Source organism: Cibotium barometz, chromosome 62, assembly GCF_041138505.1.
Source record: "Cibotium barometz isolate CiBa-2024 chromosome 62, ASM4113850v1, whole genome shotgun sequence".
Taxonomy (NCBI): domain Eukaryota; kingdom Viridiplantae; phylum Streptophyta; class Polypodiopsida; order Cyatheales; family Cibotiaceae; genus Cibotium; species Cibotium barometz.
In genome coordinates, this window is record NC_141107.1 from 25,264,684 (window position 1) to 25,287,917 (window position 23,234).

Consider the following 23,234-nt stretch of genomic DNA (forward strand, 5'->3'; position numbering starts at 1 on the left):
GAGTATTCATTGGTCAAAGGCTTTTGATGTACCCTTGGCTCTACGTGAGCCTAGGAAGGCATATTTCCTTTCAAAGAAAGGAGTTTATCTTATTGATGATGTTTTGGATGCTGGTGGCCATGTGCTTTCTTTTGTGGTTGCCGCCAGGAAATTTGGTCTGGGGATGCATTATAGATCAATCTGGCAGCTTATTCAAGAGCTTCTTGCTCCTTTTGAACCAATTGCAGATTTGGATCGTTCTGATCGTTTGGTTGATTGGAGCCTTAAAAGAGAACAACCTGCACGAGGCCCTTTATCAATGGCTAAACTTTCGGTTCATTCGATATATCATCTCTTGTTGCCTGCCTCTTGGGTTCAAGAACATGCAAATCAGATTTGGCATCTTCATAAAAGTCACGCTTGGTGGAAACAGCGGCTTCATTCTCTTTGGAAATGCAGTCTTCCTTTGAAAAGTAGACTTTTTTTATGGAGATGCTTGATTGGAGTCTTGCCAGTCGGCCTTTTCTTGGCTAGGCGACTTTTGGCACCTTCAACTTGTCATAGTTGTGGTGCTTCTCAAGAGACAGTCTTTCATCTTTTGTGGAGTTGTCCTCTCACCAGGACTTTATTGGATCGGATTGCTGCACGTTTGAGAGCCCGCTTCCGACACGCACCCTTTGGGAAATACTTTTGGATCTTCGGTCTTCTCCCTTCACCCCTTAGATCCTATAAAGTCTTCTTTGATTGGGTTCGCTATTGGGCTTTATGGACTACCTGGCAGTCTCGCAACAGGATAGTTTTTGCTGGGCCTCATTTGGATACTTACTCATTCTTCCGTTCCTCTCTTCAGCAATCTTTATATGACTGTCTCTCTCTTCATGAGATTGACTCATCTCTGTATGTTCTTTTTACAGATTGTTTTTAGATGTTTCACTATGTTCACACTGAACATAGTGAACACTCTAGTAGTCTCCCTTGTATATGGTCTTTTTGGTGGGTTTTCCTCGTTTTGAGGTTTCCCACATGTAATTAATGACATGAAGCTTTACAAAAAAAAAAAGTGTGTGCGTGCGTGTAAAAAGAATGTATGTTCCAATAGTGTGTGTGTGTGTGTGGTTCAGACCCTGCTTTAGGGTTCGCGACCTTGGACTGTGCAGCCCGCAACTCCTTGCTCCAGTTCGCTGTCCCCTTTTCGACCCTGATCAAGGTTTTGTGGCCTCGACTGCTCAGCCGAGACCTCTTGCTTGTACTCGTCACCCTGGTTTGGGGTTTCTGCCAACACATCGTCGACCAGGATTTCTGCAACACAGACCGTGACCGTCTTTTCATCAGCGCGACCCCTCTGTGCGTGTGGTGTGTGAGCCTTTTCCCTCTCTTCTGCATGTCAGTGAGTGTGTGTGTGTGTGTGTGTGTGTGTGTGTGAGAGAGAGTCTCTGCCGCCTTCCTGCATCTTTTCTGCATTACTGTTTCTATTCCACTTTCCTTCTTGCCTTCGTAACCTCACAGCCTCCTTCTGTCAATATCAGCCTTTTTCCTTTTCACAGCCTTTCCCTTTCCGTGGTTCTATCAATGGCTTCAACTTTAGATGTTTGTACATATGCCCGAAAAGAAAGATCTGCAGATGCTAAGCGCTGCATATCAGAGCCGGCTTTACAAGATGATGCATTTACGTTGGAAGCTCAGTATGTGTTTGATACCCTTAAGGATGACTTTCAACAGTCACGACAGGAATGGGGCAAACCGATTCCATAGGTCACCTACAAATTGAAGTTGCCGTCCCTGGTAAACCCTCTCAGAAAGTTGTCTCAAACTGCGGTTATAATTTTCTTTCCAGGAAGAATCCCTGCGGCCAGCGATGTCGCGCAGTGGATTAAGTCCATCCTTGGAGGATGCTTTGTAGAGGGAGTGTATTTTGCTTCCACAGGCTTTTATGAGGTGCATTTATCAGATGCTTCATGCAAGCAGAGGCTTCTAGAGTTCTCTCCCCTGTTTTATGGGAGACAAATGGTACATGCTGTGTCCTGGTCCCCAAACAAGGACTATCAAAGTCTTATACGGCATCACTGCCCTGTATGGGTTGAGGTTGCAAACTTCCCGGACTATATGCGTGAAGAGTTGCCTGGCCTGGTTGCTTCCTTGGGACAGGTCATTTGTCCACCACGCCCCATGGGAAACCGTAACAGGTTCTGCATTCTCTGGGACACTGACATACCTACCCCTCCTTCTATTGCGGTGGAAGTTGAGGGAGTGCAATTGGGCAAAAAGTATTTTGAATTGAAGTGGGGTGTTTTTGCAGGTGCTTGTTTTGCCTGTCACAAGTTTGGGCATCTAGCTTCTGAATGCCCAATGGTTCTGCATCAGCCCCCCCCAAATGCCTTGCCACCCCAGACACGGGAAAAGAATGAGAATTTGCAAGTCAAGACAGCAAATACAAATGGAGCAAAGAATGCAAAATCAGTCAATCAGGTGCCCGCACTTGCAGGAAAAGGAAAAGATAAAGGAAAAGAGAAGATGAAGGAAACTGTGGCGATTGATCAGGACAGTTTTAAACAACCCAAGAAGGTGGTTGTATTGAAGCAACGCCCCCTTCAATCTCGTCAATGGGATGCTTCTTCTCCCTCACCAGGACAAACTTCTACTTCAGCCTCTGCTCCTATCCTTCAAAATTGGGTGGGCGTACTGAAGAAGAACATCCCCATATGTGATTCAGAAGAAGAGGAATGAAGGCATGCAGCCTATGCAGGCAGAGGCCTAGCCTCTCTGATGTCTAGTTCTTATCCTCACACTCTGTTGTACATATCTTTTCATGCTTCAAACACTTAAGTGCTTTACATACAATGTACAGAGCCTCTGAAATGTCTCAAAGTGGAGGCTATTATGGATTTATGTACATAAAATGCAGCCAAATATTGTTTGTTTGCAAGAGCATAATCAACACTCCATGGCTAGACAACATGGTTTTTTACGGCTATGATATATATTATGCTGGTACTGCTACCTATTCAGGTGTATGCATACTCGTTAGACATGAGTTGCAGCCTCAGTTGGCCTTTAATGACAATAGTGGCAGATGGATAGTAATACAATGCAATGTTAATGGCGATATTTTTGAGTTTGCATCAGTCTATGCCTCCCAGATCTCTGCCATGAGGGCTTCTTTGTGGGATTCTTTATGCAGATATCCATGGAGATCCAATGCATTCATCTTTTATGCAGATATCCATGGAGATCCAATGCATTCATCTATGGGGATTTTAATAATTCCCCTCTGCCTAGAGATAATACCACTTCACGATCTCATATGTTATCATTGGAAAGGCACAAATGGGATGACATGCTTCTTTCTGTGCAGGCTGAAGATTTATGGGTACTTCTCCAAGGGTCAGTCCCTGGATATACTTTTCATCATAATGCACTTACTACATACTGGGCAAGGCTTGACAGATGGTATTTGTTTTATCCACAACAATATTGCTAGCTTGTAAATTATTTATCTGCTTAATCAAATTGGCATTTTGCATGACCATGTCATGTATAGCATCTATGCTGATGATTCCTTCTTCATGCCACAGAATTCTCCTCAGGAACTTCGCATGCTTATGGCCACTCTTTCTTTATATGGATTGGCAGCGGGATTGCATGTCAATTTTGACAAATCTAAATTACTCCCCCTGAAACAATGTGACTGGCATTCTATTCTTTGGCCGGGTAAGGTGGTGCATTCCACAGATATTGTCAGACATTTGGGATATCCCTAGGATGGCATATCACCAGAAAGCAGCAGTTAAAATGGATTTTCCAGAGACTTCAACATAAACTGGAATACTGGAAGATTTCTACTTGGCCTCTTCATGTCAGGCTCAGAATAGTACAATCCATTGTGATGTCCTATGTCCAATTCTATTTGCCCTTGCTACATTGGTCCTCCAGGGATATTTCAGCTTTTATGTCTCAAGCTATGGAGATATTATGGAAGACAAAAACTGCTGTGAAAGCATTGAGACTGATGAAGATGGAAATGGTGTGCTCCCCAAGGATGCATGGTGGACTTAATGTCCTCAATATAAAATATCATGTACTTGCAAGGAAGGCTACAATGCTGCATACTTTCTTCCGTCGACAGCAGCCATGGACTTGTATGTTAGCATCCATGTGTGTCAACATGAGGACTTATGCTTATGGTCATTGGATTACGGATCATTGGGAGGTTGTGATTGGGAGATTTGTAGGGAGGATACCTGGTTGTCCCTTCTCTACTGCCCTCATACTTGACTGGAAACAAGTTCTCTCTAAGGTCAAATGGGCTCCTGATAATTGCTTGGAGACAAACTCGATGAGGAAAGAAAGTATTCATTGGAGTGCCATCTTTGACACTCCACTTGCTTTACAGGAACCTATTCAGGCATACAATCTTATGAAATTGGGAATTAGGTACATACATGATGTGGTAGATGATCGGGGATATGTCTTATCCTTTCCCCGGGCCACTGCTACCTATGCATTGGGAATGCATCATAGGTTGATATGGAAGAAAATTGCTGATTTATTGCATCCCTTTTTACCTATTCCACCCGTGGCTGATACAGACAAGCTTATGGATTGGCAATTGCAGCCATCTACAACATGCATTCATCCTATTCGCCTTCCTGTCTTAACCTCCATCAAAGCCTACAGGCTTCTTCAGCCTGCCCCATGGATTCATCAACATGCTAATTCTCTGTGGCATATAAGGAAGCCCCTCTCATGGTGGCGGAAGAATCTCCGGATTTTGTGGAAGTGTAAAATGCCATTGAAACAAAGACTTTTTCTTTGGAGATGTTTGACAGGCACATTGTCAGTGGGGGTCATACTTGCTAAACGTCACATTGCACCTTCCACATGTCTAAGATGTCAGGCTCTCTCAGAGACTGTTCTTCATCCGCTTTGGCACTGCCCTTGTTCCAGGATCCTCCTCAGGAGAATTTCAGATTTTCTTCGGCTCCGTTTTCCTAGTCACAAATTTGGGAAACATTTTTGGCTTTTTGGCAGATATATGCAGCCCTTGTCCCAATACTCACTATTTTTCTCTTGGGTGAGATATTGGGCTCTTTGGACAATTTGGAGTGAGCATAATTTGGCATACTTGGGTCGGCAGAATCACCAGTCATATGAATCCTTCAGAGCCTCACTGCGGCAATCCTTATATGATGCCTGCCATGAGGGTGATATGGATGCTTCTTGTTTAGAGCTTTTCTCTTTATGTTTCTGACATTTGGGATACTCTCCGCTTCGGAGACTTCCCATCTTGTAAAGTTATGAGCATATAAATATACTGCACTGGATATTACCACACAAAAAAAAGTGTGTGTGTAAAAAGACCTCAAACTGGATGACTTCTCTCTGAAGTACATCCTCTCCACGTGCATTGCTCCTTGGTAATAGAACATTGGTTTTTACTTCTTCTTCTTTTTAAGTGTGTGTGTAAGAGGGGGGATGTGATTGTTTTCCCGCGATCTCATTGTTGTCGTTACTGTCATCTCGCTAGCATTGCTATGGCTACTGCTATCGATGCTGGCATACCTATCGCTGCTGTTGTTGCTATCACTCATGTCGATGCTTCCTATTGTCATTGCAACCGTCATCTTCGGCCGTTTCCATCTTCAATCCCTGCTTTCGCTGCTGCCAGCCCTTGTTGATTTCGTCTTTTGCTTTTGCTCTTATCTCGGCTCTCACCACTTCTCTCAGCTCTCAACAGTTCTTGCTTGCCTGTTGAAGCTACCCGTCTCCTTCTTTTGCAAGTTTTCTTGCTTTTGCTGGCCTTTCGCCAATTTTGTTCATAGCGAAGTCTCTATGGGTGTCTCTGCTTCTGTGTGCTTGTTTTTCATGGAGTATCCTTATCATGTTTATTCAAGAAGAACAGAAAAAGCTCCTAATGCTTCAAAGTTAAAGAGAATGAAAGAGACGGAACAATTTGACACTCAACATGTTGACCTATATGCACAATTTTCATATGATGTTTAGTATAAGTACTTTCAGGCAAATCAAGCTTCGTGGGATAAGCCTAAACCCACTTTAAAATGCAAAATTCCCGTGCAAATGATTTCGCCCAAGGTCAAGAAATTTTCACAAGGAGCAATGATACTTTTCTTTCCCGGCAAAATGTGTTAGCTCAATGGCTGAAAAATCTGTTGGAGGTTGCTTTGTTGAGGGTGTGTATTATGCTGCTAGGGGTTTTTTTGAGGTTGTGTTAACTGACATGATGCATAAACAACATCGTGCTTCCTTCGACTCCCACCAAGGATTATCATGCATTGGTTAAGAACCACTGCCCTATACAGGTAGAAGTGGTGGACTTTTCAGTAGTTTTTAGTGATACTTTGACAGTTCTAGACAAAGAATTGGGTAAAGTGATATGCCCCCCCATGTATAATGGGAAACCGAAGTAGATTTCTCATGTTATGTGTCATGTGCAAGTTTGCCCATGGACATGTCCTGAAGCTAGTGGGGCAGCCAGAAAAAGATGACTAGAACCAAGATTTGGAGCATAAAGTGCAGATGTGGCAGTGTTGGACTAGGAGGAGGACATGGAAGGATGTTGTCGGTTGCATGAAGGGTCTGTCGGCTGAACCAAAGGACTATCGGCTGTACCAGAGGAAAGTCGGCTGCAGGCGCATCAACATTTATGAATTATAGACCAGTCGGCCAGCACTCCAAGTGTCCAAGAGCCTATGAATAGGCATGTGTGCTCATTGATAGATTCATTCACTCCACTAGGGAGTGGGTCCAGCATTAGGACTGTTTTGGGTGTTTCCACCTTTTCATGAAGGCAGCCCATGGCTGCAGATTTAGGGGTACCTTTTTGTACCATATGAATATACTGAATTTCCAGCTCTCTCTCTCTCTTTGCGTTTTTGCATCAGCATGTTCTAAGTGGTGTTTAGGGCTGAAAGAAGACTCTCAGAGCTTCCGTGTTACATTATGAGACGCTGATAAACATACCCCAAATTCTATAAGTGTGGGGTGTCTTCACAAGAGCATGCTTCAAATGTCGTTTGGACACCTAGCCATGGAATGTCCAACCTTGAAACTGCAACCATCTGTTGACTCGACCCCTCCGCCTCCAATTGTTTATGCAAATACAGTTACCCAAAAGCCTACACCCAATAAGACGTCTAATCCTGTGTCAAGTCCAACTCTAAGCGCAAGTGTACAAACTCGAGGCAAAGCTCTACGACAATTGAACACTCAACCTGAGTCAACTCAGGAATCCTCTCTAAACAAGAATAAAAATGTGCCACATGCAAATGGATAGCAAACTTCAAATGCGCGTAAAGTAGTCACATTGTTAAACCTCGACCATTGCAATCTCGCACATGGACAGGATCCACAACACCTCAGGGTAGAGCTTCCACTACTACAAATGCTGAGGGAGGTTTTTGGGCTCAAGTGGTCAAAGGAGGAATGCTGAAATTGCAAGATTTGAAAGATGATATTGATATGGCCTGCACTTGACAAGCTCATATATCTGCTCCCTTCATCATGATAATGAATGTCACAATAAAATGCATTAAGAATGCATTATGCTAGGCATGAGCTAGAAAGAAATTATCAAAGAACGTTGGAAAAGTGGCAGATCCGATTGCGACAAAAACCATTGTTGGATAAGGAATGCTCCTCAAAAGCTTACACACATCAAGACAAAAGCAATGCATTTCAAGACTGCAAAGGACAAATGGTGAATGGACACATAATATTATGCAGTTAGAACAAGAATGTGTCTCAGTTTCAACATGTTTTTGCAACACCTGCTCCATTAACAAATAGTGCTTCTACCGCTCGTGTTGTCCTACTTTCTCATGTAACAAGAAGCACAAGATCTTGAACTTCTTTTTTTGGAATTGGAGCTTAACAATGAAGTTAAATCTTTGGGCAAATAGAAATCCACAAGATGGGATAGCTTAATTGTTAAATTCTTTCTGCAGTTCTGGGATATACTTAAACAACCGCTCTTGCTTATGATCAATCAATCACGATTACAAGGAATTATGCCATCCTCATGGCAAGAGAGTCTAGTTAAGTTGGTGCCAAAAAAACAAATATGTCAAAATATTTCAGATTGGAGACCTATTACATTGATGACAATGGTCTACAAATTGATTACTAAAATGATCACCCACAAAATCAAAAACATTTTGAATAGGGATCTTCATCCGGCACAATATGGTTTTGTCCCCAAAAGGCAAATCACAAACAATATGTGCAATGTATATGTGGGGATAGAATATGCGAAATACACAAAGCAGGGTGTATTGTTACTACAAGTTGATGTGGCTAAAGCTTTTGATATTGTTCACTAGGATTATATTGCAACAGTAATGACAAAATGGATTTGGAGAAAAAATGTGTAATGTCATTTACGGGCTATATAAAGACAACACGGCAAGATATATTTTGAGAAAAGGATTGTCTTCTCCCTGGCAACAGAAAATCAATCAAGTAGGGATGCCCTTGAGTGCCTTTTTATATGTGATAGCCACTCACCCATTGTTGCTTTTTATGGATAAACTTGTTGACAATGGACTTCTACATTGCAACATGGTCGCGTCTTGGTTGCCCAAGCTTATGTTGATGATTCCTTCTTTTTTTCAAAAAATAATCAAAATGATCTAAGCACACGTATGCAAGCTCTAGGATTATTTGGTGAGGCTACAAGGCTATTTATAAACTTCAAGAAATTAAAATTGTTGCCTTTAAAGAAAGAAAATGGCACAGTATATTATGGCCTTGGCAAATTCTCCCGATATCCATTGCATTGGAATGTCTCTCACCGGAACTCTACTAAATGGGTAATGCAAAAAAATACAAATGAAGCTAGATTATTGGAAATTGCCTACATGACTGCTTCATGTCAGGCTTTTGCATTGTACAATCTACTCTCATGACATATATCCAGTTTTTCTTGCCATTGTTGATATGGTCAAAAAATCAAATTTCTTCTTTCATGTTGCAAACAATGGAAGTTTTATGGAGATCAAAAAAGCACTGAGACTGCTGAGGTATCAAAAGGTTTGCTCACCTAAAATGCATGGTGGACTAAATGCTCTAAACATTCATTATCATGTGTTGGCAAGAAAAGCAACAATGTTACATACCTTCCTGCCTCAAAAACAACCTTGGACGCTCATGATCGCGGAAATGTGTAAATTTTAAAGCATCTTCCTTTGGTAGATGGCAGCTACTATACTAGGACATAGTTTTTGGGCATATGTAAGGCAAGATCTCTAGTTACCCGTACAGTAACAATTTAGCAAATGGATTGTTCGTTGGAAAGAAGTGTTGCAATACTTACATTCGTCTCGGAGACCTCCACAAAAAGATAATTCTTTGAGGCAAGAAAATATACATTAGAGTAAAGTCTTTACTACTCCATTAGCGATTACAACTCCTAGAAGAGCTTATTTTCTGTCTGCTAAAGGTATAAACACTGTGTAGGATGTGATATCTTGTATGGAAAGGTCTTGTAATTTCCACAGGCACAAATAAGATAGGGATTGGGTATGCATTATAGGACAACAAAACAATCAAATGCAACCCTTTTCAAGATGTATTGCATGACCCTCAAGAGAATAGATTGCAAGACTGGAATTACATAGTGCAGGGGTTCACACTTCTACTACAATTAGTTTTGCTCCAATTACAACATCAAATATTTGCAGATTGATCATCCCTTGCCCATGGTTTTCAGAGCGTGCAAATGGGATATGGCAATTGAACAAACAGAAAAATGGTGGAAGCAAAACTTGCAAGCGACATGGAATAGTAAACTCCCCCTCAAACAAAGGCTATTCCTATGGAGATGTATTGTAGGAGCACTCCCTATCGGCACATATTTGGCAAAAAGAAAAATTGCTACTGCAAAATGCATACGATGCTCGTGCTTGAATGAGACTATTCCACACATGTTATGAGTTCCAGGAGCACACCAGTCAAAGACCAAGATAAGAGTTGGCCAGTTTGTGCAATGAACTCAGGCAAAGGAGACATCATAGCATGATTGGCAGCTCCTTCAAAAGTAATACTATCAGCACAAGAGCAGAGAGGACCTTATCTTTTGCTGCCAATGAAAGGTTTAGATGTCCTTAGCTAGCTTCAGGTTCCCTCAATGGGAGTTTGCAATGAGCTTTGAGCAGTTCTTACATCGCCTATCACTATGTTTAACTACCAGATTTCGGGCATATGTTTTTCGAGAAAACTTGTGGATCTTTGGCAGATTGGCAAGGAACTTGACAGACAAAGCCCCTTTCTTTGCGCATGGACAAGATTTTTGGCTCTTTGGACAATATGAACTGCTTGCAATAGATTGGTTTTCCAAACACCTCAAATTGACAAGTATTACTACTTCCGTCAATCATTGCATCAATCCTTATATGACTGTGTTCAGCTACAGCAACTAGACCACCTGCATATGGACTTGTTTTTCAACTGCTTTTCATTGTACATTGTATAAGAAGTGCCCTCATCTTGAGGGCTCTTCTCTTTATACAGTAAAAAAATAAAAAGTGTGGTTTTACAGGAAAAAAAATAACTGTCTGCGCACACGCATGTGTGTGTGTGTGTGTGTGTGTGTGTGTGTGTGAGAGAGAGAGAGAGAGAGACCTCAGGTTGTAGTTCAACACAATCTGCAAAGTCAGCATCTGCAATCAGTTCTTCTGCATTTCTTGGTCGTAACCTCACAGCCACCCGCACTCTGCCTGACACTGTCCAAAAACATCCAGTAGGGTAAAAGCACTCAGCACCAGAATTGTGATTTGTAGTCAAAGTAACCAGAGCACCCGGCTTGCACTTCTTAGAAACATAGTTGATATGCAACTTTGGCAAAGTAGATGTATGACATTGAGCAATCGTAGAAAGATGCCAAAACTTATGTTCGCCCTGAAGCACACAACCTAGTGTTTTCCCGACATTCAGAAAATCCCTGCCGATATTCACATTTGGAATATAGGAATGGGGTATTGATGATCATCCTGTGTCACGCCCCCCTCCAACAACATAACACGCACATGGATTGAACCCTGGCATGGGACTCAAATACACTCATCGAGGCTGTAAAGCATGGCATTTCAAACCACGAGAAGCTTTCCTATATCCTCTTCAAAATGAAAAATGAATTATCAAGGGTGCACTCTGGAGGTAACTACCTGCATTCAAGGAAGCTATGGCTATGCCAACCAGAGACTTCATTGACGGAATACTTCAAATGGATCTCTTCACTTATATGCTTCTTAGCACTTGACCAACTATACAGCCTAGAGCCATGGCCAGCACCGCCAATCATGCAATTTTTTTAATGCTTAGTTAGGTAATGGTGAGACTGAATTAGATTGACACTAACCTCCTGAATCGTTTTTGCTGTTCTTTTGGGAGAGTGAGCCGTGGCGCCTGCCTGCGGTTGCTGCAGGGTGTGACGGAGATGCTGACTTGGGGCGTGTGGAGGCTGGAGATGACGGTGGGGGAGAAGGCACCGAGAGCTTGATAGTGCTGCTGCTATTCACAGAGAGCGGCCTTTCCAACTTTGGCATTGCGCGGGTGGAACCGTTCCTGTAGGCCATCCTTTCTTGATGGGAGGAGGGTCAGAAAACACCTGCCAAAAGCCTAACCCTAATTTCTCCTTGCCCCCTTCTGACAGGCAAGTATGGACCATCCATCCATCCAGAGATCGCCGCTTGGGGCATCTAAAAATATCTGTGTTTAACTCCTGCCAAAACTCTAACCCTAATCCCTCCTTCCGAGAGACATAATAACTTCTTACAGCTATTGGGTGAAATCCCTGTGTTTCTTCAAATGTAGGCTGCAGATGCCCTAGACCTAGTTTCGCTTCTTTCCTTCTTGACAGAAAGGCAGAGACGGTTCATACAAAGGCAGCAGCGCTTTGCAGCTACTAGGCGTAAAAAAATCCATTTTCCTTGCTGGAGAAGGGCACACACACCGGGAAGCAATGGCGATGGGTGCGATCAGAATGCGAGGTCTACTTTAGATATTTCTGAAATGGAAGAGGCAATGCGAAATTCTGGTTCACTAAAGCTTCGTTTGCAGTGTGCAGGGTGGAAATGTGTGGAGGGTACCGCAGATTCGCATAGTAAAAATCGGAAAGAAAGGGAGAAAAAGAAGAAGAGGACGATGAAAGCGAGAAAGAGATGGGGGAGAAGTTCTCTGCAACAGAAGCTCGGAGCCTCTGCGGGCTATGGCGGACTGACGAAAGGGGAAGAAAGGAATAATGCTCACAGACGAGAGAGTAGTTGCTTGTTGTTTTTTCCTTTTTTTTTCCCCTTTATTTTTAAGTAGAATCAAATATATTCGGTTTTTTTTTTGCGAATTTCAATCAAAACTAAAAAATCGCACCGCAAAAACACGTCAGCTTTGATTGCTAAGGTAGGCATTATTTATATCCATCTCATCATAAGGTTTTTGTTTTTTTTTCAAGTAATCAAATTAATTGCCTAGCAAGGGTGTTAGAAACATGGACTTAAGGTGAATTATGTGGAAATTTGAAGTCTCCTTCGATCCTCGATCCTCGTTCTCTCTCATCAAATCACACTTGCATGGCATGAAAACATGCATTCAAAGCTTAGGCTGGCAATCCAATGAGCATGGTGGCTTTGAATCCAAGAAAGAGAGACAAAGAGAGACTCAGGCGGACAAACAAAGACATAGAATCCCATAAACAATTGCAAGTCCCATACAAGGCAAAACCCCATCCATGAGGGAAGCAAAAATTGCACCCTCTCTCTCTCTCTCTCTCTCTCTCTCTCTCTCTCTCTCTTGTGTGCATGTGTGGGCAAACCTTATTTTGATGATGTAAAACTCAAAGACCAACCATAATTAAAGGGATCTTATTGGTGTTTCTAATGGATTGAATAACTTCTAACTTGCACCAAATCCTTCATTGGATGGAACTAGGAAAGGCATTGTAGAAAATAATACAATGTCTTCCTTTCTATCTCTTAGTAGAGTAAAGAAGTGAAAACTTCTAGATTACATTGGTGCAACCTAATACCCAACATCAGTGGTGCCTTACGATGTCTCATTACCATGTCACTTTATCTTTTTGAATTTCTAATAGAGATAGCTATACTTTATACACTTCATTATAAGCATTTGTGCGAGTATTTCCCTTAATCCTTGAACATTGCACATCAATCTCGAATGGCACAAGGTAGACCAAGTTTGTTTTGCAACAATCAAACACAAAAGATGCCTACCTTTTTTATAAACTCGGTCATTTTATAAGCCGATTAACTCATTAAAGTTATTCCTCTCAACTAAACTAAGTTTTCACTTGTTGCATCTAAGAAAAATGTAAAAGCCTATGTTCTCTCCTCCGAGGCAATTTCTCAAGCACATCAAAGTACATGCATGTATTCCTTACATGACTTTGGAGTCAATTTATTAGACATACATTATCACTCGTGCACCTCTCAAGTGTCTACATCAATTGCCCTTAAAGTAGCTTAACCTCCAAAAGAGCGTCGACATCTATAGAAAACGATGTTCTCATTAATATTAAGCATAACTAATAATTGTTTCATGAGTAACGTTTTATGTGTACATATAATTTATGGATTAAAAACACACTTTAAATCAATGTATAGAAGAGCAATGCCTTTGGTTATGCTAAATTTGTTTATAAATTGGTTTTATGTAACATCCATTTGTAATCTTCCTCCATAACTCAAAGCATAGATATATAACATGTTGGTCAATACTAATGATTTCTCTCTGAATGTGTACGTAAACACATGAAGCGGAATTTTTCCCATTTCAATGAATACTTGGCTCCCAATCTCCTCTTTATATCCACTTTTTAAATTAAATAAAATTCATTTGCATGTGGGAATCATAATAAACATTACAAAGCCTTTTGATACTAAGTTAGAGATGAAAATTAAAGCAAGCTATTAGATTCACTTTCCAACCTGATGCAAATATCACTAGTTTGCCATTTTAGTCCAAACAAACTCTTCCACAGTGATCCACAAGATGGTCAACATGCTTCCCCAGCATTCTTGACATAAAACAATCATTTAAAAACAGGTTTCACAAATACAGTTTCTAACGAACTCTCATCTTTCCACATTGTTCCACATCATTTCTCGTTATTCCACATTCTTCTACATCAATTCACATTGCTTATTCCACATCCAGTCATATGTATTCCCATCGTCCTTCGTCAATTCTCATCCAATCACATCATATTACATCTCATCACATCTATCCACATCTATTCTTATCACATCACATCACAACATATCCACATTCACTACAAGAGGCGGGGCCATTATCCACGCTTTTTTAGACGCTTTAGAACTAAGCTTAAAATCCTGTAATAAACGTCGAAATACCCGTCGAAATAGAAACATTGAAATAGACGCCGAAATAAGCGTCGAAACAAGAGTCGAAAAAAGTAATTTTACTACGCATTTTTCAATGATGGTGCATGTTTAGCATGTTGCAATGTAAATAAGATTTTAGCATCAACAGAGGTAGGAATATTGTGGTTAGCAGAGAAAATGTGGTGCGTGTTTAGCATGTTGTGATGTAAATAAGATTTTACTCAAATAATAAAAATCTAGTCTTTTCTCACACCAAAAAAAGAATGAATGAAATCTTTACAAATGTTTGAGACATAAACAAAGCTCGTCATCCTTTTTACTTGTGCTCCCATTTAAATATGAATGATTTTATACTTGTGCTTCCATTTGAATATGAAAGATTTTCAAATTCCAAGTAAGGATATAATGAGTTTCTTCAAGATCCTTAAGAGATTCTATGTACAAACTATGAATGGTTATAGCCTTTCTAAAAGAAAGACCACAACTATGAATGGTTATGGTCTTTCTAAAAGAAAAACAAACGTCCAAAATCTTGATACATTCATATTATTATATTCTTGAAGCTTAGTGGTATAAATTATAATACATGTGAGGTACGCAAGGGGACCACAAATGGTAAAGGGGCATGAAAGGCTTGTATGACCTGAGGTACAATTTAAGGCACATGTGCATCCAAATAAGTGAGTATTCAAAGAGAGACTTCTACACAAAATGCTTTAACAACACCACTTGATGTTTGTGAAAGGACAACAAAAAATCTCATCATAGAAAATAGGTGTTAATATTCACAACCAAAGGTTGTTATGTTGTTAAAATTAAATGCCTCTAGTGTGGCCACATAATTAATACAAAAATTTAACCATAGTACCCCATCTAAAACTTTACATGCTTACTCATCCTCACCACTTGCATCCCCATTCGCTACAATGCATCATCCCCTCTTATAGCCTCTTACAATAGTTGCTCACCTCTCTACCCCCCCTAGCGAAATCAATCATCCCAACCTCACAACAACCCTTCACCTATCCTTTCCCCTTCCTTACAATTGATAACCCTTATCCTCTTTTTGATCCATCCAAAAAAGGGACTTGCCTAACCCCGAGAGAGAGAGAACTCACATGATCTAGTGCATATTGCCAAAAAGATAGAATTCCCAAACTAGGATCATAATATTATGCATACCTTAGCTTTCATTTAGATTTAGTGTCACGGGTTTGCTCCTTGTTTGATTAATGCAAACCCCATATTTTTATGAGGGGCACATATTAGAGTGAGTTTTTGAATGGCAATGGTGTCTAAAAAAAGGAAGGTCAGATTAAAAGGTACTCTTGAGCTTTATTATGCTCAACTATTTCTTAAGCATGATGTATAACGCATACCTTTTTAAAGTTGTCTTTCTTTCTTCTTCTTTTTGGTAGAAGTGAGTAATATGATCATGGATTTCTTCTTATTATTTTTATCTTGATTCAATATAGCGTAGGGATAATAAGGGTTAAAGTAGTTGGTATAAAAAAAGAGAATAATTTATGTATCTTTTACCATAAATTTAGGGTAAACAATACTAGTATATAAAAAAGAAATCTAACTAAGATTTAAATATAAGTGTATATTTAGACTATACAATAGCTTAGATAAATAAAAATTTATATATTTAATGTATTATCTTTTTAAAAATATTCATTAATACATAATAGTTAGTTGCTTGAAATAAATAAAAGGATTACACACATAATAAAAGCTACTTGAAAATTAGCACCAATTATAAGGTGAATTTGAAACATTGATGTTTTTTTTGATATATATATATATATGATTCCATCTTGCTTTGTGCATTAGCATAAGTCCATAACTTAGCAATAGTGAAGGGATTACATGAACTAAATTACGTCATATTTTTTAATGATAGTTTGTATGCTTTATTTAAATTCTAGGGTTGGTGTGGTGAATGTACAATAACAAAGATATGCTTGTAATAAAGTCAATAATCTATTCACTTCATTTAAACTCAAGAATATGTTCACTCGATTTATGTCTCTTGTAGTTTAAATGAGAGCAAATTTTAAAAATACATGTTTGAATAGTTTTCCTTTACCTAATCTCTCTCTCTCTCTCTCTCTCTCTCTCTCTCTCTCTCTCTCTCTCTCTCTCTCTCTCTATATATATATATATATATATATATATATATATATATATATCTATCTATCTTTGTATGTATGTATTTATGTAGTTTCATGTGTCATAGCTATGTTGCCTAACTTAAGGGACCATTTTTATGGTACCATAAGGACAAACACCTTGTAGAAAGGTGTATATGTCATGCTTTCACATGAGAATCACCTCTATAGTTTGTATTACAAAAAGTAAAGCAAACCTTACTTGGAAACACAATTGATGATGAAGATTTGTGTAAAATCTAGTTATTTGTAATGATATTGATAACCAAATAGAAACAAGACACTAGTCACAATAATTACCTTTCTTTCTCTTTTTTCAAGTTATATTAAAAAAAAGACGTTTGGTGAGTTATTTAAATGCACATGTGCACATGATATGTGTGGTTTTCAAATGTCTTATGTCTTTTATCTCTCTCAATCCAAAACTTGCATTTGAAAAAACCCTTCTCTTATGCTTTTATTGTCTTCACATGCAAAAGTGTCAGGGCATTCATATAACGTAGGTAAAGAAAACATTTAGGACCCATTTGATATAAATGCAAATGAATTACGCAAAAAAAAATTAATTGTGGTTGAGTTGTCCAATTCATGAGAATTATGCCAACAAAGAGGAAAAATCTACAAGATAGAATCTTATAAAGAGGAGGGAAAATTTAGAAAAGCATTCCTTTTTTTATATGGAGCACTAAAAAAGCAATTAGATTATGGCATATTCATGTTCATGTATTCATTCAAATTTTTTATTACCGTTAAAAATCAAGAACTCTCAAACTTCAAAAATTTATATTAAGCTTATCTATTACACTGATCAACCCTCAATCAACAATTCCACCTCTTTAAAAGGAATTAAGGTTGATAAAGAAGGAACCTACTCTTCTAAATGCTATATTGTATTGTCAAGTTTATAAAACACTAATGTTTCTATGCTCAATCATTAGTTTTGAAGTCTTTTTTACCCTTATCCTTCATCTCTCAACTCAAGTACTCTCTGACAACATGGTAGGGAAAATGGGAGGTGTGTTAGGGAAAAGGAAGGTGTGTTACCAAATTAGCACAAGTACTCGTGTGTGTCTCCTAGACCAAAAGAGGAACCTATATAAATGTGATTTTGTATCATGTGGAATAAACATCTTAACATATTGATGTTTGAGATATAAAAATTTTCTATATCGTATAAGACATATGGTGAAAGTGTTCTAGGGAAAAGAAAGGTGTGCACTACCAAATTAGTACAAGTACTTGTGTGTCTCTTAGACCAAAAGAGGACCTATATAAATGTGATTTTGTAGCAAGTGGAATAAACATCTTAACCTATTGATGTTTGAGATAGTTGCTGTTGTGAAATGATAGTTGAATTTTGTAGCAAGTGGAATAAACATCTTAACCTATTGATGTTTGAGATAGTTGTTGTGAAATGATAGTGAATTTTAATTTCTTTAACATTTAAGACCAAAAGAAAGAATCAAAATTGCAACTTCCTGTACTAAGGGAATTATATAGAAGTTAAGGACAAAACATGCATGAAACTTTTTGCCCTTGTCATGAGGTGTATTTTGTCTCTTATACTTTTCCTACATTCCTTTGTGTAGTGAAATCATGCATAGAGACTTCCTCCTTTGGTAATTGCCAACCCTTATGTGTTATACTTTTATTAGACGGTTGGATCTTTAATGGAGAGAAAGAGAAATAAATATGAGTAACTTCATTATCTTCATATTAATTGAATCTCGTGGGGAAATACCATATAATTTAATCCACGTTAAAAATTTTGGGCAAAGATGACAAAGATAATGCATATCCCAAAAGTGCCTTACACAAAGTTTGATGTTTAAATACAATCTAAAGCATTTTTGTATGAGTTTGAAAATAATATAATTACAAAACTTAATAATGGTACTACAGTTTAAATTCCCTCCTTTATATAAATTGATCAAATAAGAGATAAAAAAAGAATCTTTCAAATAGACATTGAGTGGCCTCATATTTACTAATGAATTTAATCCAAGAGGAAGGGTTCCCCTCTCATAATATATCATCTATATCATTCTCTAGGAGGTGCTATGTTATAGAAGAGAACATGCACTCAAAGGGGGCTTAAAGACATATCACACATAGGCACCTTATGGAGCCTCTGGAAGGTTCTATGTTGTAGTAAAGAAAATGCACTTGGTGTGGCCTCTCTAACACACCTTACTCCTTTGAGGATATATTTCCATACCTCCATCCCTTCTCCACAATCAACAAAAACTTCTTTCCATGTGTGTGTGTGTGTGCACGCATGTGAAGCCTTAAAAACCCCACACACATGCATATGTATACATTTGTATTCTTACACACACACGTGTATGCATACACACACAATCCCCTTTGGAATATACAAATGTTTTGGATCATCCAACCTCCTTGATAATTTCTTTATCTGTGACTTAGACAAAACCCCGAATAACACCTTATTCATTTGCAAGAAATTCATCACATGATAGAATCCAAAGAAAGATTCAATGGTAATGACTTCTCTAATACTACAATTCGTAATTGAGGAAAATCCAAAGAAATATTCAATGGTAATGACTTCTCTAATACTACTCTTAATAAGGAGATCCAAAGAAAGACTCAATGGTAAGACTTCTCCAATACTACTCTTAATGAGGAAAATATCATGGTTGTACCCTCATATATTGACAAGAAATCACACCATTGCTATCTTATTGGTGCACTGATCCTATGAGAAAATTCAATAAACAAGCTTATCTTTCTAATCACATAAAAGTTAAATCTCATTGGATCTCGTTGATTTACCTCTTAAACTTTGGCTTTATCTTCCCACACATATCTTTAGTGCATGCTTAGCTGCCATCAAAAAATGCTATGAATGTATCCCTCACCATGGGGAATTTGATCTAAGGAAATTTATAAAAAGTATCATTACTTGGGCATTCCATCATGCAAATAAGAGTTTCATTTCTTTTCTAAAGTTTTTCTCATAAATGCAAAAGTAGCTCTTGGGGAGACAAAACCTCCCAATAGTTATTTTTAAATCCCCAAGAGACTTGAACTTTTGGATCATGACAATGTGCACATCAAACCAGGAAAGAATATCAAAAGAGAATGTTGTGGCATCCCTATGGGCACCACTACAATGTAGATTCTCTCTCTTCGTCATTTTGGGGAAAAAAAACCTTGCAAACTTAAAGAGATGGGATATCCTTCAATCCTTTGCACAATGCTACAGATACTATGATGATATTTACTTCTCAATGTCCCACTATTTCCATACTAAGGTACATACAAATTTCTCACCATTCACGAAGCCCCGATGATATTTTACTTCTCAATGTTCCAAACACCACTATTTTATTCCATATACTAAGGTACATACAAATTTCTCACCATTCAGGAATTTCTTCTATACTAAGTTACCATTTACAAAGTTCTTCCATACTAAGGTACATACAAATTTCTCACCATTCACTATTTATCCAAGTGACTTCATTTCACCAGACATTTATCCAAGTGTCTTTATTTCACTAGACATTTCTAATACTTTCTTTTGACTATTTCCTTTCAATTATCCTAGTGACTTCATTTCAATAGACATTTCTAATACTTCCTTTCAATTATCAACTATTTCCTTTCAATTATCCTAGTGACTTCATTTCAATAGACATTTCTAATACTTACTTTCAACCATTTCCTTTCAATTATCCAAGTGTCTTCATTTCAATAGACATTTCTAATACTTCCTTTCAATTATTTCCCAATGAATACTCCATCACAAGAGGAACTTCTTTTCTTAATATTGAATTTCTAAATAATCATCTCATGCATGCATATTCAAACTCTATGATAAAAGATAAAAACTCCCCTTTAAAGTAATTTAGTACATCATTGAAGCGTAATAAACATTTCGATTGGTCCCATAAGGTCATCTTATCTCAACTCAACACATGTCTCTATAATATTAACAACTATAATGAATTAGCAAAATTTATCTGTCGATTGATTTAACACTTTTGCAACAACAATGGCATTGAAAAAGCACAACTTTGGAGGTTTTTGTATGTCATTCCCTTGCAAATAAATATCATGATCATGCTTTACATTTTGATATTTATACATTCTGTAAGCTTCTCTTGTGATATGCTGCAAGGACCATCCCAATGATGGATGGGCCTGGGGCCATGTGTCCATCCTACTTTATCATCCCTCTTGTGATGAGGTAAGGGTGGGCACTTAGGGCATGGTTGTATTAAATACATTAAGGCATGCATCCATCCTACTTTATCGTCCCTTGTGATGAGGTAAGGGTGGGCACTTAGGGCATGGTTGTATTAAACACATTAAGGCATGCATCCATCCTACTTTGTGATCCCTTATGTGATGAGGTAAGGGTGGGCACTTAAGACATGGTTGTATTAAAGACATTATTGAATATGAGCTCGATCTTTGCAAGATGGAGATAAAGGTGATCTTCATTGAAATTATTAAAGATTCATATGAACAATTGAAATGACCCTATAACCATGAATATCCTTGAAATGACGGATAAACCTTTTGTATGGGTCACTCCCTTTACTTGAATCTAAAACTTTTTTCATCATGTACATGATGCATGTAAAATCATTAGGTGTTGTCTAAGGCATAAAGAACTTCAATGGTGACCTTACCCTAGATAGCTTCTTAAAACCAATTTTAATATGACACAGCTTGGACCTTTAGAAAGCATGCTTATTAAACCTTTAGAAAGAATGCTGATTAAAACAAAAAAAATAGAACTACTTAAAAAAATGGCTATAAATATTACAAATTTGACAACTCAAAAAATAATCGCAATATTTTGCATAAATCTCTTCATTATTATCACTTTAAAGCATAGGGATCTACTCTATCTCTAACTTCAATAATATTGTGGGGATCTTTCTGTTGCCCTAGAGCTTGAGTCATGCTCCAAGGCTTCCACATCTCCTTGGGTAGCTAGTTATGTCACTTTTTCTGCAAGCATTGTCACACATTGCCATGTACTACTATAGGTCCTCGTCCCTTCTCTCACCACACACATTCCTCACACAAACTAACATATGATTATTAAGAAAAAGATTATCAAGAAGGCTATTCAATTGCACAACGGGAGAGTTTATTGCATTATAGGAGAAACTAATTTGTATACAAGGCCATAAGTAGTATTCACACGCACTTAAACTACAATCGGCCAAGCATTGAGAGCTCTCATAAGTCCTCTATTGCTTATAAAATGCTTAATCTCATAATACATGCATGAAATACATTCATATGGAATCATGCTCTTTTGATCATACATCCTTTTAGTGTGTCCATCTTTACTCATCGATATAGAGCTTGCTCTGCTGCCACATTCTCTTCTTGAAGTAGGAATTACCATGAGTATTCCGTCAGATCATTACAAGTGCCCATCTAAGTTGTAGATTTGAACATCATTATTGATCGTACATCCTACCTTTACTTATTGATGTAGAATATTAGTTGAAGCACCAATTAATCCCAAAATGGGCTAACATTTCTCCCTTCATGATGTTGATATCACGTCCTCAGGCTCATGTAGAAGGCTTTGTTATGGGGACAATGTCATGGCACATTTTTTGCCCAAAATGGGATAGCATTTCTCCTTCTTGATGTTGATCAAGTCCTCGTGCTTGTGGAAGACTTTGTTAAGGGGAGAATGTTATGACTCGTTTTTGCCCAATTTTGACACTAAGCAATACTCCCTTGCAATAGAATACTTATGAGCTCTTCTCTTCTCTAATTTTTCTTTCTTGTGCTGTATTGAATCTTGCATGCTTGATGGATGATAGGTTTGATTGGTAGGTTCTCTCTTCCATTAGCGTCTTCCACATCCACCTTTTTATGAGAGAGGACCATCGTGAAAGACATTCTCTTCTTGCGTCCATCTACTAGGCATTAAGATCTCTACCTTCACCCCCACAACCATGGAGCATCTCGAGTGTGACAAGGAGCGACGATGTGACACGAACAAGCTAGTGCACCAACACTTGATTCAATAAGCTACGGTAATCTCTTGACTTGAACATATTTGGCACTATGGCCGAGACTAGCCTAGGGCTTTAGCTCCATTATTTCTTCCATTTTATGCTATTAGGATCACGTAATATTGCATGGTAAATTATGAGGTCACACTCCAAAAAATATATAGTTTTGAAGCTTTGGAGGTGTTTAATTTGAAGCTTTGGAGGTGTTTAATTTGTTGTTTTGGAGCTTTGGATGTGTTGTTTTTAATTTTATTTTTGAAGCTTGTTTATATAAGGGCATTCTATTTTCACACTTGGAAGGGGAAAACATTGATTTCATTGTTATTTTGAATGATTATGAAACCCACAAGACGATTTGATCTTGTTGCATTAAGCCAAGGAATAGCTTAGCAATTGTGATTAGAAGTGGAATCCACTCTAAAAACATAAGCTTTGGGCTCCATTAGGTGTGGATTAGAGTGAGAAAGTTAATTTCTCTATTCATGCACGTATATTTTTCATGCATTGCTAGAATTGGTAGCTTAAGAGCATCAACAAAAAATAATTCAAAACACTTAATCTCTTTGTCAAGGATAACAACATCGTGACCATTGAAAGTTGGTCATGCCAAGAATCTTCTTGCTCTTAGTAAGGGAAGCCCCAATTGGAGAGGAGGCAAAAGAGGCTAATAAAAGGAGTGTCAATTCCTC

The 23,234-nt window shown here is 38.4% G+C and overlaps 1 protein-coding gene across 5 annotated transcripts in view; it reads right to left on the reverse strand.

Moving 5' to 3' along the window:
- Positions 1–12,285, reverse strand: part of LOC147604282 (kinesin-like protein KIN-UB) — a 78,563-nt gene extending 66,278 nt beyond the window's left edge. For 4 of the 5 annotated variants that reach the window (XM_086795646.1, XM_086795645.1, XM_086795643.1 and 1 more), the window contains exons 1-2: positions 11,351–12,263; positions 10,615–10,715 (exon numbers count right to left, since the gene is read on the reverse strand). In XM_086795646.1, the coding sequence (XP_086651772.1) occupies positions 10,615–10,715; positions 11,351–11,567 (318 nt within the window). In that variant the 5' untranslated portion in view covers positions 11,568–12,263. Of the gene's footprint in view, positions 1–10,614; positions 10,716–11,350 lie in introns of all 5 variants that reach the window. The other variant, XM_086795644.1, reaches the window with a different exon arrangement.
- Positions 12,286–23,234: the final 10,949 nt, after the last annotated feature.